This window comes from Filicampus tigris, chromosome 5 (genome assembly GCF_054856515.1).
Source record: "Filicampus tigris isolate MCC_2025a chromosome 5, RoL_Ftig_1.0, whole genome shotgun sequence".
Classification (NCBI taxonomy): domain Eukaryota; kingdom Metazoa; phylum Chordata; class Actinopteri; order Syngnathiformes; family Syngnathidae; genus Filicampus; species Filicampus tigris.
Genome location: NC_141221.1, coordinates 1,153,798 through 1,171,076, shown reverse-complemented (window position 1 = coordinate 1,171,076; position 17,279 = coordinate 1,153,798). Strand labels below are relative to the sequence as shown.

The following is a 17,279-nucleotide window of genomic DNA, read 5'->3' as shown; positions in this document are numbered from 1 at the left end:
ATAAAAAAATGATTTATCGCAATTAGAATTTGCATAGCGATTCGCTGGAGTTAAAAGATTTATTCCGATTGCAGTTTACAATATGATTCAGGGTGATTACAATTGATATGCAGTACGATTAACGCCGAGTATGATTTACAAGATGATTCATGACAGTTATCATTAGAAAGGGAATCTGAGTCACCACAATTACAATTACAAAGTACAAAAGGATTCATGGCAGTTATAATTTGACACACAATATGATGAACTCCAATTACGATTTACAATGTTAGTTAATATTCAATATATATAATACAATTCACAATGAATCGGAGTTACATGATCTGTGGTAGTTACCATTCAATAGGGAATATGATTCACCACAATTATGATACGATTCCTGTTAGTTATAAAACATGTAATCCGATTCACGTTCGGCTTGGATTACAACACGATTCACTCCAATTAAAATACGATTCACAGTGCTTGCGATGTGGCAAACAATTCGATTCATTCCAATCCTAACCCAATTAACACCAATTACAATACAATTCTCAGTAGTTATGATTCTATATTCAACACGATTCACCTCGATTGCGAAACGATTGACTGTCATTAGGTTGCATCATGTATCTGGTGGTATCTAGCGATCCCGTCGATTGACGATACATTTTACCAACTTGAAATTGCTACTCGATATCACGGATCATCATCATCATCACCTATCACATGCCCACGGCGTTCGCTGCACTTGCATTTTTTGTTACCTTGTCGTCCAAGACGGTCACCGTCTTCTCTGCGAGGATGGAGTCGGACAGAGGCGACAACACCTGCCGAGCAAAAGACGAGACAACTTTTTGGGGGAACAGAAGGCCACTCCAATTCAATCTCCAACTCCAAAGTCCGAGAATGACAAGTGTGAGACGTATCTTCACAAATCAACGGGACAAGCAAAGAGTGACGCAAGGGCCAACGTGTGAATGGAAAGATTGTTGGGGAAAAAATTGAAATGTCACACTCACAAAATGTCGACTGGGACATGCACAGGCAGTGATGGGTGAACTCTGCGCGTGTGCGCGAGACACGTACTTGTATGGTGGTGATGCCGAGGTCTCGCCCAATCAGAATGCGCCCGTCGACCAGCCTGGCGATGCGTTCATCTTCCACCTGTGGAAAACAAAGGCCACTCTATTAGGCACACCCCGAATCGATTCGATACCAAATGAAGTGGCAGGTGAGTGGATATAGCATACTTCACTAATTTCTTTTTTTTTTTTTTTTAAATTCCGAGAAAGTTCGCAGCAGTTTTTAGCTATAATCTGAAAACTATAACCAAATTGTTCAAAATACAAAAAAATATGAATGCGATTTAATATTTTAAAATTACATTTATGAACTATAATTACAACTTTTTTTTGTCATTGAAAGCAACGAAGCAAAATAGTCAAATGAAACCAAAATAATGCCAAATAACCTTAAAAAACAATAATGATATCCATCCATCCATTATCCAGTCCGGTTTTCCTCACAAGGGTACAATAAAGTAAATAAACACAATATTTTTTTAATGCAACACATTTTAAACTATCCTCAACCATTAAAAACACATTCAATTATATTGCATGTAAAAATGCCTTTGCAATATTTTTATTGTACAGAAATATTTTTAATACTAAAAACAATCACTAAATAAAAACAGAGGAAACAATTATTTGTATACATTTAAAATCACTTGTGAAAATAATTTTAAAATATTTGTATTAACTACACCGATCAGTTATAAATCAAAATCATGCAAAAAACTGATATGAAACTTTTTTTTATTAACAAAACATAAAACAAAGAAAACTAAAACTGAAAATAATCTCATTATTTTTACGTAATCAAGTAGGAATGAAAAAAAAATGTGTTTAATCTTTTTTTTTATACATGATACATATATCATATGTATATCATAATGTTGTTATTTTAACTCTTAATTAAAAAGGATTTGTTGTCGTTGTTGTCGCGTAAAGGCACCGGGGCAGGTGGGCAGGTACCTTGAGCTGGTCCAGGACCAGGTGAGTGATGTCGGCCTGCCAGTCGGCGCCCAGCATGCGGACCACCTCCCCTCCCGGGTCGGACGGCTCGGCCACAAAGTGCGTGAGGACTCTCACCAGGGCGTACTGGTACTGGGGGAAAAAAAAAAAAAAATGGACGTGTCAGCGCCAAACGGCGCCGTCGTCTTGTCCCGCTTAAATGGCGTGAAAAGCAAGCAAAGAGGAGAACCTGCAGGGTGCATCCTTTGCCCTTCCTCTCGTCGTCCTCGTCGTCTTCGCTGTCTCTCGTCGGCCTGAACAAACGTGCCGCGGACCAAGTTCATGTTAAAACAAAACAAAAAAAATCATTGTAATGTCAGCGGTGCAGCAAGCTAACATGCCAACCATCAACGTGTTAAAACCAAAACATTGGGCAGTTTCGCTCAAACATTTATTGTGTGATTATGTGTGTGACAAATAATTGACAATTTTTTTTTAACAAAACATCTCTCATTGGTATTTTGAGAAAAAAAAAACGTATTTTACAAAAACATTTTTCAATAAAAATATTTGTTCAACAACTTATACCAAAACAATAGCCAATACTTAAGACTGAGTGTTTAATTAGTCCGATTTTTTTCCTCACAATCAAATAATTCTTGTGAACAAACTGTTGATCAATAAATAAACGAGATTTAGTTTGGGCAAAAACCTTTTTTCAATGAAAAAATACCTTATCTGGATGGATAAATAATTTGAAAAAATACATATTCTTCAGTTTCTACAGTATTTTTTTGCACCCCCCCCCAAAACGAAGAAAATTGACAAAATTAGCATGTTTTCCCCCCCCATCAAAAATCTGATTTTAACTACAAATCTTTTTTTTTTTTTTTTAGGGTATAACTAAGATTCTTTTCCATAAACACACACAAGTTGTTTCTGGGAAGAAAAAAAAATCACAAAATACTATAAATCTTTTTAAATTGAAAAACATCTTTACCCTCATGACATTTTTCCAGATTGATTTTTCCACGAAAATGGCAATTTTTAAAAATTTCGATGTGCGTTAAAACCACAATCTTTCGACCGATCGCGGAGCGTTTTCATCTTTTATCGTTCACAACAGCGGCAAACTCGTTTGTTTGTATTTTGCACGCATGAGAGTTTTGAGTTTTGCGCGAGGTCTCTGGCGCGAATGCTTTCCCAAGGCAAGTTGTAGTGCGTCGAAATTGGCTCCGACCTCCTGCTGTTGGCGGCGTTGGCGGCGGCGACGGGCACGCGCCAGCCCTTGACCTGGCTCAGCTCGGTGTCGGACACGTGGATCTGCAGAGGCAGCTTGGGCACCCAAACGTCGAGCCACAGGCTGGCCGTCAGGTGCATGTACGCGAAGGCCACCGGCACGCGCCGACGTCCGCGCATCTCCTTGCCGTTCACCAAAACCTCGTCGCAGCTCCCCGAAACCTGAGCCACAAAAGCAACACGGCCGCTTGAAGGCGAACATAGATCTTCTGCGTTGGCATGATTTTGTGTCCGTGGAGTAAGAATAGATTTCGGGCGTTGCCGTCTTTTCCTGCACCGCCCCCTCTGGCGTCAATTGAAATTGACGCCAGAATGCCCTCGCTCGGCCGTGCCCCGGGGTTTGCTGACGTCATGTTCGCAATGCGAGCCCGAGGGCGCTTTTAAGTCCAGGGAGAGTTACTTGACCCTCCACCCAAAAAATCTTTTTTTTCCCCAAATACCTTTATGTCTGCAAATCATGTATTGTACCTTTATTCTGAACAGCTTAATGATGGAGAAATAATTGCTAACAGTTTACTTTAAGCAGCGCTTTTATACTGAGCGGGTTGAGTGACTTTTGCCGAGTCAGCATTGACAAAGTGAAAAGAATTCAAGTTAAAAACCTCCGTCCAATAACAGACACACGCACACACACGCACACACACAGTGCGCGCGCGCGTGTGTGTGTGTGTTGCTGAGTGTGAGCTTTGAGGACACTGAAGAATGGATTTAATCTGGGTTGCTTTGCCACAGCAACCACGACGACAAAAGCGAGACGCGAGGAATTGGGAGGCGAAAAGCGGCGGCCTCAGCACTTCAACAAGTGTGCGGTGGAGGAGGAAGAAGAAGAAAAAAAAGAAGAAAAAAAAAAAAATCTGTCAAACTGCATCCGTCCGTCTGTGCCGCAAAAACAATCGGGCAAACTTTGGGCGAACTTTTTCGACCGCTTGAGAACAACAATAGTTTGCTTCGTTGTCATTTTTTTTTTCTTTTCGCTGAAGTTGAAATAGAATCGTCCAATCACGCGTGTGGGAGTGTGTCTTGTGTCATACTATACAATTAGCGCGATATGCTAATTAGGCAGCTAATTAGACATAACACAGGCGAGGGCTATATATGCTGCCTGGGCGGGTGGGCCACTTCATTAGGTACACGCGGGCGAGAGAGTCGGAAGAGCAACACGACACGACCTCTTAGGTGACAAATACATAAATACATGGCATATGCCAATAAATAAATAAATAAAAACAAAGAAATGCCAATGTTGCTACTGTCAGGATAATGTGTCTAAAAATACATAAATACAATTTTGGGATCTTGCCGCTTCATCACTTTTAATTTCTCAAATCATTTTCTCAAATGCGGTTGACCAAACAAAACCAATGTCAGTGTAACGAGCAAATACGAATAAAAACCATAAACAGAACATTTGATTTGATTTGATGACAAGTGTCAAATAAAACAAAATGGATTTCCAAAATGAATTTCATTCACCCAAAAATATTTATTTCATAAACCTTATTGAAATAAAACTGCTCACTCATTCACTGCCGTTGACACAGTTATTTGTCTTTTCGCAGTCCAGCCATTCAATCCCAGGAATTTTTTTTTTTTTTCATAATTTTTTCAAACGTTACGGTAAAAGAGCGTCTGAAAATGTCTGGCAGGCAATGACTTAATGTTATTAACAATTCAACAAATCACATCATTTTTATTTTGTTTTAATCCTTCCTTTCGTTTTCCGAACCGCTTATTCCCACGAGGGTCTTTATACAAATACTTTGTATAAAGTTTGATCCTTCAGTTAATATGAAAATGGTAAAAAAAAAGAAAAAGAGAACTCTAGCGTTAAAGAAAGTAAATGGGACTACAACGGTCAAATAAAACCAATTTGGAATATTTGAGGGACATTTTATTCATGAAAAAAAAGATCAAATACAAGCCGGTTTTAATAAAACTTTGGGGAAAATAAAAGTGAAAGAAATAACATTTCCTTAAATACAAATACTGGAGTTTCACGAGATTGTCAGGATGGATGCAATGATCTTCACATTTGAACGTAATGTTTCGTAATGTTAATCACGCTTTAACTTATCCGGTCAAAATGCGATAAGCGTCATGTTGAAACGAAAAACGTTTCACATTTCAAATTTAACGCCGTCGTTTTCAGGATTAAACGGAACCATTTTCACATTTCAATGTGATAGTCTTCACATTTTCACATAAAGTTTGACATCCAAACGCTTTATGTTAGAACGTTTTAACATGATAACCAGGTTAAAGTGTGATCAATTTCACGTTAAAACGGGACGACTGACAAACGATTACATTTTTTAAACAAATTAATCGCACAATTTTCCATAGTTAATCGCGATTAATCCTATTTCGTTCAACTACAATTTTTTACGAAGCTTGGAACCGTTATTTACTTGAGTAAAATCTTGTGGAAATGTGGAAAAAAAAAAAGCATACGGAAAAAAAATATAAGTATATTTCGATTCAAAGACTGTCCTCTTTGATCCTTGACTAAGATTGTCTCCCAGTAAAATACAACAGATGAACGATACACCAAAGACGTCCAACTAATATGGTATTTGAATTTGGCTGTGCAAAGTGTGCAAATTATTTTGGATTTCTCCAGTGAGCCGTCAAGCAACTTTTTAAAGTAAAACTACGCAGTCCATCTTTGCGGCAGTGACTCTCCTCTGACTTTGGCTGCATAGTGAGCAGAGGTCAGCTGATACAGGAAGTCAACAAAAATGAGTTCACCGAGTTCCTTTTTTGAGTGCGTTATGAAATTGAAATGAATCTCCATAGTCAATGCTTTCATTTTGACAGCCCTCATTTTAACGCTTGAAGTTTGCGCGTAGTAAATGATCATGTTCAAATGCGATAGGTTTGACTCGCGGTGACCTGAACCATAGGTCAAACTTAAGAAACGTGGAACTTATCACACACAAGATCGTGAAACTATTGATTTTTGATTTTTTGTTTTCAGATATGGCAGCAATACGCTTGTGTAGGTGCGTCGTTTATTAGCGCGGAATTTGAGTAGCGCATTGACTCCACTTTTGCCTGTATCTGATATGTCGACAAAGTCCAATACGTCAAAGTCAGGCTGGCCCATTTCGCCCGTTTTGTAATAAAAAAAAAAAAAAAGAAAATCCCCATCATTTCTTTGATGTTCATCGTCCCCGCGAGGCCGCACATCCGTCTGCATTTGCGCTCGCCGCTCATCTATTTGGCTGGCACCCGCGGTAAAGCCCATCCATCAGACTTTGGGGAGGCTCTCATCCAATCAGGGGGCCCCGCCGCTGGGCGGGGGCGGGCCCTGAGGGGGCTGGATAACAGGCCATCTGATGGGATTACACCTCCCACCTGTCCGTCATTCGAGAGGGGCCACGGCGGGGCCAATCGCCTCCGAGCCGCCGTGTCGTATTCAAAGAGAAGAATAGATCGGTCCCACTTCTGACACCAGATAGCTTTACACTTGAGGCAACAACCACACAACTGCTTCATCGCGACCCTTTTTTGCTGTATTTGTCACGTTAAAAAAGAAATAAATGGCGTGAGATTTGAATCCCACTTCTGAAACCAAATATCATTTAGCCGCGAGGCAATCATCACAAAAACACCGAATCTATTTTTATATGTCTTTTGGGATGACAAAAAGATGACTAAAAACTGTGCATGAGGTTTGAATCCCACTTCTCGCACCAAATTTCTTTAAAAAATAAACTTGCCAGAAAAATATTTCACATGTTTTAAAGGGGAAAAAATAGGAGTAAAATGTGATTCCCACTTCTGACACCCAAAACCTGTCCCATAAATGCTTAAAACTAGCTGCAATAATCTCACCTGCTCTAAAAGAATTTACCATGTGTATTGTGTTTTACAAAGTGGACGTATAGTCTCCAAAAGTTTTTGGTGTCAGAAGCCCACTTTTCCCTTTGGGACACAAATCATGACGGAGTGACTTTTACCCTAGCAAGAAAATGTTTTTTGGAACAACTCGCATTAAAGTAACTGGGTTTAAAGTATCACCTCAGATTTTTTTTCCCAGTAACAACAACAACGAAAAATGTGCCCCTCTTCTTACAAAAAAAGCCCTTTTGTGTAACACCTAAAACGTACATTATTTTAGAACAAAAGAACAACAAGTGTTTGTGTTACTTTTTTTAAAGACTGTGTGGTTTTGAGTCCCACTTCTGACACCAAATACATATACTTCAGATGTTAGAAATTTCTCGTTTTCAAAATAAGGGAATTGTTTTTTTCCTATGTGCATTGCATTTAAAAAAAAATCCAATTTCTGACACCAAATGTCAATGGTTAAAAGCCTTTTGAAAACTCTTATCCTCAAACATAATTGAATCTAAACAATTGTGAATATAAAATAAAACATTTTCAATTGCTTTGAATTCAAACAAATCCAATTACAATTCATGAAAATAAATAAATGGAGAAAAGCCAAATAAAATTCTAGAAAAAAAAACAAAGGAAAAAAAAGCCTGTCAATTTACACTGATATATACGCGTTATCTTCAAACGAACTCTCTTTCTTTCCAGAGTAACGAGAACACAAAGAATGCACCTCTCCGTGGAAGCGACTCAAAAAACAAAACAAAAATCCTAGGCGCGAGGTTCAAATCCCACTTCTGACACCAACCACTCTTATCCGCCAAAACTTTGGCCTGGAAGTAGACTTGAACGTCAACTCTTGTCCCAAGTTGACTCCAAGTGCGGTTGGTGGACTTGCTCGCTTGCTTGGGGACTGTGCTGCACTGTTGCATGCTGGGGGGGAAAAAAAAAAAAAAATCCCTCTTCTCCTTTTGTGTTGAAGTCGGCAAAAATACAATCTACTTCTTGCTATTAGCTTCAAACGCTTCCTCTCTTTTGGCTCTTTGTCAGGCCCGTCTAGTGGGCTTAAATAAAAGGTGTGCGTGTGTGCGTGCGTGCGTGTGTGTGTGTGTGTGAATTAGCATCCTTATTAGCATAGGGATATAAGTCAACGCTGGCCCCAATATGTCTGTTTGCATGGCCTCAGTGTGTGTGTGTGTGTGCGTGTTAAGTTTTAACTTTACACATGTGCGCGCGTGTGTTGATTTGTCACGCGGCGTTATTTAAATGAGACAAAGAATACGGAATAATATTCGGAACGAGTCAAAGCGGACTTTGTCGTCGCACAACTCGGCAAAGTTGGACCGCGTTTGAGTGGCCGCCGACTTGCTGGAGCTAACGCTCGCTTCCCTTCTTGGGGTCTCGGATTAAAATCGAGGCAAAATGTGGCGTGCGGCAGCTGAGCAAAATTGCAGAAATGTTGGCAAATTGGGGGGGCGGGAGGGTCAGGGGGAATACGCCTGCTGACGGAATGAGTGTCATTCCCACGGAAATTTTGCAAGGGTGTGTAAACTTGCGGTGACGTCACGTTATGTTACTCGCGCCTCCCTCAGTGAACATCAAAGGTCCGCCAGTCCGTCTGTGGTCGATCGGGAAAAAAAAAAAAGGTCCAACGGATGAAAAATCCATCCATCCATCCATTATCTGAGCCGATTTGATTAAAATGGCAAACCCTGTACATCATAATGTGTCGGCTTCAAGTTTTTCTTCCTTTAACCAGACTCGCGTGACACATTGTTGCCAAAAAACAATCCTGGTGGATTCAAACGCTTGCTCGTCCTTGTGAAAACTCAAATCAAGTACCCAATACAATAAATGCAACAAATGATTAAAAAAAAGAAAAAAATTCCTACAAATGAATTTTATACAAATAGAATTATGAAAAGAAATGAAATAACATAACGGGATGTAGTATGTGTGCGTTGTTTGGTGTTTTTCTGACGACCGCTGGCCCGCGTTACGTTAGCATGCTAATTTGCCGCTAATTAGTTATCGACCCGGGCGGCCAGGTTTTACGGGGGCGCGACACGGGTCACGCTCGGTGGCCAGGGCCCTACTTCACAGGCGCACACGTTTACGGCTATTGACCGACTGTGATGTAGGGTGCCTCGAGCGCTCTCGTGCCGTGCAAAGAATGACGCCGGAGTGACGAGGGAGAATCTTTTGGAACTTGGCAGCCGACGTGCCAACTGGGGCTAGCCCCCGCCGCGGGCGCTGCAGAGTGCCTCGCCGTCAGCCGCGAGTGCACGCAGGTCACAGAGAGAAGGCAGAAGAGCGAGTCGGCAAAAGATTGGGCCGCCAAGGGGGGTGAGCCCCTCGTTGTTGCGGCATGCAAAATATATTCCAAGCAGAAATATGTCTGGGGCTCAAAAATGGAGTGACGTGTTCAGCGGAAGGAAGATGCGGGACACCCCCGCGGCGGCGTTTGAACCTGGAGAGATTTCTTGCCACTCGGACGCCTCGTCATATACACCCGACGATGTTTTTGGGTCGGGTTTGGTAGCAACGCTCTTCTCTGTGGTATGTCACATTGGATTTGAGACATTCATTTTCATTTTCAAGGGACTTGAAAATGGCCTCCAATGTACATAATCCCATCACAGATTGTAATGTGCCCATGTGTTATTATTCAAATGTATTTTCTCTCGATGGTCATTTCCATTCGTCCGTGGGGACGGCGTGTGCGCGTACCCTAGCGCGCGGGACCGTCGGCAGTGAAACTTTTGGGTCAGCGTGACAGTCGGCAGGCGACCAGCCTGACATTGCGCACGCCCGTCCGCTCGGCGGACTTAAAAGCCACGTTTGATGCGCGTTTAAAAAAAAAGCTGTCAGCGCTTACTGAGGAGTTACGAGTTCGTCGAGTCGCTTTGAGCCGGCGGGAGTCAAAACAAAGTCAAAATGTTCAATAGGGGAGCGGGCTGCAAAAGTCACACGGGCGTTTGAGCAGGAGAGGAAGGCGGGCCGAAGGGTGCGCTCACCTTGCGCAAGACGCGTTTTCACGACGACTTCAAATTCAGGCAACCCCTGCTACACTCATACTACAAAAAAAAAAAAAAAACACATATATTGTGAATACATTCATATCCATATAGGTAAATTCCAAATGGAAACTGTCAATAAGCACCTGTGTAACGATCGCATCTTTTATGACCAATTGTACATGTCCTGACGACCGCCACCTTGCACGATACGAAAATGAAGTCAGATATTCATCAGAAAGAAGACAAAAGTGCAAGTTGTGAGATTATGATGAGGGCTTCCTTTCAACTTCCACTCCACTTTTTGGGAGGGGTGAAAAACATGCATATAAAGTAGATGAATATTGTGCCAGTCAGCAAAGTACCACACACACACACACACTTTCCAAGGGCAAGGTGGGTGCGTACGCATGTGTGTGGAAAGATCACGCGTGTCAAAGCGGGCGAGCGCTTTATTAAATGACGCTCGGATCAATTCTTAATCACCCTTGTGTCCATCCGTGTGCAAACAGCGCTCTTAAAACGCGCACGCACCTGCGCAAACGTCACGCAATCGAATTACCCGCGACAATGCGAGAGGAAATATGAGCCATCTTAGTAATTAGCAGAAGGACGCTCAAATGTGGACGTTGTTGTCTGTCGCTCTTGAAAGTCACGTCATCATACGTTTTTGCTTCTGAGGCACACTATGTGTTTTTGCGGACATGCTTCGAAAAGACCAACAAGAATTTTGAGAAATATTGTTTGCGCGTAAATCAAACATATTTCAGAGTGTTAAAAGGAACACAGGTAGAAGACATTCATTCGTTTTGCAAAATAAACCTAATGGACAGGTTTTTGTAAATGTCAAAGACTTTTCAGAGTCTTCAAAAAAACAAATGTATGTGTTTGAGTGCACAAACACTTGAGTCCTCCGAAAAACCGACACACGCTATATGCATTTTAAACATGCATTTTATAAACAGTAAAGTATGTTGCATCCTCAACATCAAAGACAAATGAAGTGTGGAAAAAAATCATATTGTGGGTGCAAGCATAAATTAGTCAAGAAAAAACCTTCAGCAAAGAAACGTAGCATTTCATCAAACGATTGTGTGCATTTTCGTAAGCATCAAAGACACGTCTAACGGGCTAACGTGTTTGGCAATCGTCAAAGACACTTTAGCGTCATAAACACACCCACGTCACGTTTTGTCAACATGGAATACGTTTCAGCGTCTTAACTAAAACGAAAAAACATGTTGTACAACATCAAAGACGCGTGAGCCTTCCCAACCCTGACATACAGTGCATTCTTTTTGGAGAGGGCCCCGCCCAGGCATTTCTCCGTCAATCTATCCCGGTTTTCTCAACATCAAAGACTATTTTGCTCCCTCAAAAGCCCGTCACCGAAGGGACAATTTGGAGTTAGAAAATGAGAAATGTTTTTGTGAGCATGTTGAAAACGCGGATTCGGTATTGAGCAGCACCCTGAAAGCCACGCTCAAAGACACGTACGCACGCACGCATTAAAATGAGTGCCCTCCGTTGCCGGCGTTATTGATCACACTTAAACAGCGGGGCTCGAGCTGTCAGCCGGCGCAAGGAAATTGTTTCCATATTGAAAGTGTCACAGCGAGGGTGCGTTTCATTTGCGCTTCCCGAGGACAAAGGCGACACCGCGCCGGAGGAATCAATCTTCTATCGTTGGCCGCGCCAACGCATTCCTCCGCTTGATTCATTTAGCATTCCGGCGGCGCCGACGGCCAGTGCGCGCGTTAGCGTCGCCCGCCGCCACTTTCAACTTTTTATAGCCGGATGAATTTGCCACATTTGTGCGCCATAAACATTACGGCTTTATAGTCCGTATGGATTTAACTTTGCCGTGTTTGCGCACGCTCTAATTCTTTATCGGATTTAACGTCAAGAGAGGGGAACGGCGGGGAGTGACCAATGGCAAAAATGAGCAAAAAACAACAATGATCCTCATAAAACTGCAGCGTGTTGAAAAGTGACAAGCACGCCAAAGGAGGCTCTTTTTACTTGAGCCATTAATAAACCGAGCATAAGTCTTTTGGAAAACATCAAAGACCATTTAGAGTCTTTCACAAATTGTGCCTATTTGCTTTGGCAAACGTTCAAAGACATTTGGGGTCGATAACAAACTAATGTAAATGTTTTTCAAAACATCAAAGACCATTCACAGTCTTAAATGAACATAACATACTTTGTAAACATCAAAGACCATTTAGAGTCTCCGTCATTGTTTTTTTAAACATCAAAACTGTTTCATCGACACTTGTCAAAGTCATTTTGCAGTCTGCGATAAACATTGAATATTGGTTCATGTAAACATCAAAGACGATTTATAGTCTGGAAATAAGCTAATGTATACGTTTCTGTAAACAAAAGCAATTTAGAGTCAACGTTTTTCAACATAAAATACACACAGCATACATTGTTTTGGAAACAGCTAAATAAACATAGCATACATTTTTGCCAAGAAAGATATATTCAAGTTTATGTCTGGGTTTTGTAAAAATCAAAGTCGCTTTAGAGACTTGACTCAACAAGCTTTTTTAGTTGTTTTTTAGCTGTTTTAGTCAATGCCACAAACATTTTAGAGTCTTCAACAGAGATGGCCGCGTGACCCTTTTTTTGCCGCTCCGTCCTCAGTCCGCGACCTGGGTACCCTTCCGTCCTCGTCCCACCGTCCTCATTCATCAAAATAATCCTTCTGCGACCCCGTCCGTCCTCGTCCGCGCTTCCGTCCTTACATTCCGTCAGTCCGACCTCATGCCCATCTCTGGTCTTCAGAAAAACGAACGTGTCTTTGTAAACACAAATGCCCGTTTAGATCCACTGTTTTTTGTGCAGACAGAGACACAATAGAGACACTGTTTTGTCTTTGTAAAAAGTTACATTCCTGAAAATATCAAAGACAATTTAAAATCAATGTACAGGTTGTTGTTTTTTTTTTTTTACAAACACCAAAGTAATGCATATGTTTGTGTAAACGTCAAAGATGTTTGAGTCTTTAATTTTGACTGCATTAACAGCACTTCATGTGCGCCGATGGTTGTTTTTAACCGGGCTTTGTAAATTTTCATCATCATCATCATCATCGTCGTCGTCATCGTCATTGTCCCCGAGCATACAAGTAGCATAATGAATGGAGTCATTAAACAGTCCGCTGCTCAAAGTGAATTAAAAAAGATTTCTTCGAGGTTAGGAAGATTTTATTGGCGAGATCTTAGCCCAGTAAAAGCTGAGACCACACGCCACAGGGAAAAAAAAAAGCAACAACAACAAAAAAACACCGCTAACCCATTTTTCACAAACCTTACATACCTTTTTTTTTTTCAAACAAAGTCAATTCTATGTTCAATTATTGCAAGCATTAAAAAAAGCAAAAAGAATTGAACGTGCAATTAAGCTAGTCTACCTCTTTTCGTGAACATCAAAGACAATTCAGTCTTGAAGACATTGACGACTGGTTTTGTAAAAATCAAAGTCAATGGAGGGTCTCAAAGTGTTTTTTCGTGAACGTTTCCAACCCAACAATTTAGTCTTCAAGAAACCTAAAGTACGTTTTGTTCATGAATTCAATTTAGAGTCATTGTACAACATCACGCTCATTTTGTAAACATAAAAGTGTAGTCTTTGATGAACCTCAACCGACCTAACTTGGTTTGCAAACATTGAAGAAAAAATGTCACTGATGAGCGTGTGCATTTTCATGAACATCGGTTTCGTTTGTCGTCAACGAAACTGGCATTAAGGTGTTTGTAATCATCGAAGGCAATTTAGAGACAACCAAAAAGTCTGAGGTACATTCTTGTAAATGCTGAAGAAATGGTAGTGCTTCATGAACCTATCGTGTGCGTTTCCCTTAACATCAAACACAATTTGGAGACTGGAAGAGCCCAATGTTCTTTTTGAAAGCATCAAAGAAAATATAGTCTTTGGTGAAACTATCGGGTATTTTTGTAAACATCAGAGACAATTCAGAGTCAAAGAACTTTCACGTGCGTTCTCGCAAAACGTCCTCTTCGATGAAGCTATCACGTGCATTTTGGCCAACATCAAAGACACTTACTTTGAGCACGTGGACGTCGGCCGAACTGCAGCTGAGCGAGTCGTCGACTTGCCTCACCTGGCCGTCCGTCCCCACCGTCACCAGCTTGACGGGCAGAGACACCCGCCGACCAGTCAGGATGGCCGTGTTCAACACCTCCGTGTCCTGTCGCACGCACGCACACACAACACACTCGCGTTACACGTTGCGTCACACATTGCTCCTTGTGAGCAGGGGCGGAGCCAGAACGTGGCCCGGAAAAATCAGGGTGGGCCTGAACATTTCTCTCACTTCACACACAATCCTCCTGTCCCGTCACATCGTATATGCAAATAAAATGACAAACCGAATAATACGACGTTCAAATCTTCCTTAGACAACCGCAATTATGCCATTCTTTATATTCAACACAGTTAAAAAAAAAACCAAATTGTTTAATCATTTACTAAAAATGTCAAAGTATATATTTATTCATGAATCTCATTGGGTGGGCAGTCTGTCAATCCCACCCATGGCTCCGCCCCTGCTCGTGAGTGTACTCATTCTGTGCTCTTGCTACATTCATTTTTTTCATTTCACTTGAGCCCAAGCTGGCAAATTTAAATCTCAGAATTGGCTCGCAATCGCTTGTTAAGCCAAGGCGAGTTCGATGGCCCTAACCAGAGTTGCAACCAACTATTATGAATCGATTAATCAGTTGATTATTTTGTCATAATTGTGGAATCAGATATTAAAAGACAATTGTGTCCATCCCTTCATTTTAAAACATGACATTATTTCAAAGTGACAGTGGAGAAAATGCACAAATATACATTGATTATGATTCAGTTAGTGAATTGGTCTACATGAAAGAACATCAGTTTTGCAGAGTAAAAACTGATGTTTGCAAATGTCTTATTTTGAAAAAACACGAAATAATCAGTCTGCTTTCGGCGGCAGAAATTGGAACAGGAGGATTTGGATCATTTTACATGAAATCTCAACAATCAATTGATTCTCAAAATAGCTTTACATGAAATCTCAATCATCAATTGATTCTCAAAATAGCTTTCAATCATTTTAATAATTGATTAGCTGTCGATGAATCGATGAACGGTTCCGCCGCTACACCGCTGGTGCATGTTTTGGTATACACTGGAGACCAAATGCTGATGACTGTAATCAGCACGCTGGAGTGCGATTAGACGCTTGCCGACGTGCCGGCGTCCATCTCGATTAGATGGCGCGACGCTTGCAAAAGGGGGCATTTATTCACACGCACACACACGCGTGATTACGGGTTATTGTTTGTGGATGGCAGCTTTGTGAGTGTTATTAGACCCACCAGGCCAATTCGGCCATCATAAATAACCATAAAAATAAACTGAAAATTGACTGCACTACAGTCCTGCTTCATTTTACAAGGTTAGCGGCGTAGCGTAGTTCACCGTAGCGTAGCATTGCTACTTGTTCATGTGAGCACATTTTGGGTGTCCAGAAAACGAATTACATTTTTGTAAACATTAAAGACAAGTCTTTAAAGCCTTTTTTTTGTTGTTGTTGTTGTTTGTGTGTGTGTGTGTGTACCGGTATATGTCAATAACAATTTAACGCTTCAAAGATGAATGGAAGTCTTCAAAGTTCCAAATTACGGGTTTTGGTTAACACCTAGCCTCTCTTTCTCTCTTTATTTATTTATTTGCTTATTTATTAATGTCTGGAACATTTGGTGATCTAAGAGCTCATCAAATCAAGTTTAGTCATTAAATGTTTTTGGAAATATCAAAGACAATCGAAGTCTTAGAAAAAACTCAAGATGTGATTTGCTAAGCATAAAAAACACAGTCCTCAAACATCCTCTGGACACGATTTATAAACATCAAAGATACTTTAAATCTTCAAAGACTTTGAAGGTTTCATTCATGTAAACTCCAAATACAATTTAAGTCTTCAAAGACCCTCTAGTAAATGTTTTTCTAAACAAGAGAATTCAATTCTTCAACAGACATACTCTTATCAACATTCAAATATATCTTGTCATCAAAGAGCCTAAAGTAAGTATTTTTTTTATAAACAACAATGATCATTTCCTTCTTAGCACCCCAAACTATGTATTTTTGAAAACATCCAATACAATTTAAGTCTTGAACAACTCTTATTTGTGTCTTTGCACATCAAAGACATTTCTAAATCTTCAATCTTCAAAGACCGTAAAATAATGTGTTTCCTAAACAACCACAGGAACTTAAGTAATCAAAGACTTTACAAATCATATTTTGTAAACAATGACAATTTAGCAATTCAAAGATCCCAAATGATGTATTTTTGTAAACATCAAATATTCATCCAAATAGGAATCAAAATATTTTTAAGCATCGACAATCTCAGTTTTCAAAGACCCCAAACTACATAATGTTCTCAATTTTAAAAACAATTTAGTTTTCAAAGAGCTTTTTTGGAATGAACATCAATGACAATTTACATCTTAAAAGACCTCAAACTACTTATTTTAAGGCAATGTAAGCCTTGAAAAACTCAATCTTCAGTGTTTGTAAATGTTCTACAGTAGTTTGTAAAATCTTAAATAATAACAGACCTCCCCAATAATGTTTTGTAACCATCACAGGAATTAAAGTAATCAAATCGTGACAATTTAGGAATTGAAAGACTCCAACTTAAGCATCAAAAACAACTTAGGAATGAAAGACCCCAATACATATTTTTAAACATCAATGACAATGACAGGCCCAGATTTTTTTTTTCTCAACACTAAAAACAATTTAGTCTTCAAAGACCCTAGGGTACGTCATTTGTGACATCAATAACAACCCCAAACGACCCCCAAATACATGTTTTTGTAAACATCAAAGACTAATTAGTCATTCAAAGAACCCAAAGTACACACTCTGTAAGACAATGGCGGCTGTGAAATGTTTGGCAGGTAAGAAGCAGGTGGAGGGTGACAAACAGGTGAGGGGGAGGGAAAAAAGAGGATTAAAAGCATGACAAAGACAATAAAAAAAAAAAAAAGGGGGAAAAAAGCAACCGGTGATGAAAGAAGATATCAAGGAAAAGATTCTGCCTGCA

At 40.4% G+C, this 17,279-nt stretch overlaps 2 protein-coding genes across 7 annotated transcripts in view; one reads left to right on the top strand and one right to left on the bottom strand.

The window, feature by feature from the left end:
- Positions 1-17,279, bottom strand: part of LOC147146796 (transmembrane protein 132B) — a 136,563-nt gene that overhangs the window by 5,609 nt on the left and 113,675 nt on the right. For all 6 annotated transcript variants that reach the window (XM_086029781.1, XM_086029783.1, XM_086029782.1 and 3 more), the window contains 6 exons: positions 14,235-14,378; positions 3,241-3,461; positions 2,251-2,314; positions 2,022-2,153; positions 1,072-1,149; positions 750-812 (listed from right to left, as the gene is read on the bottom strand). In XM_086029781.1, the coding sequence (XP_085885907.1) occupies positions 750-812; positions 1,072-1,149; positions 2,022-2,153; positions 2,251-2,314; positions 3,241-3,461; positions 14,235-14,378 (702 nt within the window). The remainder of the gene's footprint in view (positions 1-749; positions 813-1,071; positions 1,150-2,021; positions 2,154-2,250; positions 2,315-3,240; positions 3,462-14,234; positions 14,379-17,279) is intronic.
- Positions 1-17,279, top strand: part of LOC147146797 (uncharacterized) — a 130,190-nt gene that overhangs the window by 85,439 nt on the left and 27,472 nt on the right. The gene's annotated exons all lie outside the window — the stretch shown is intronic.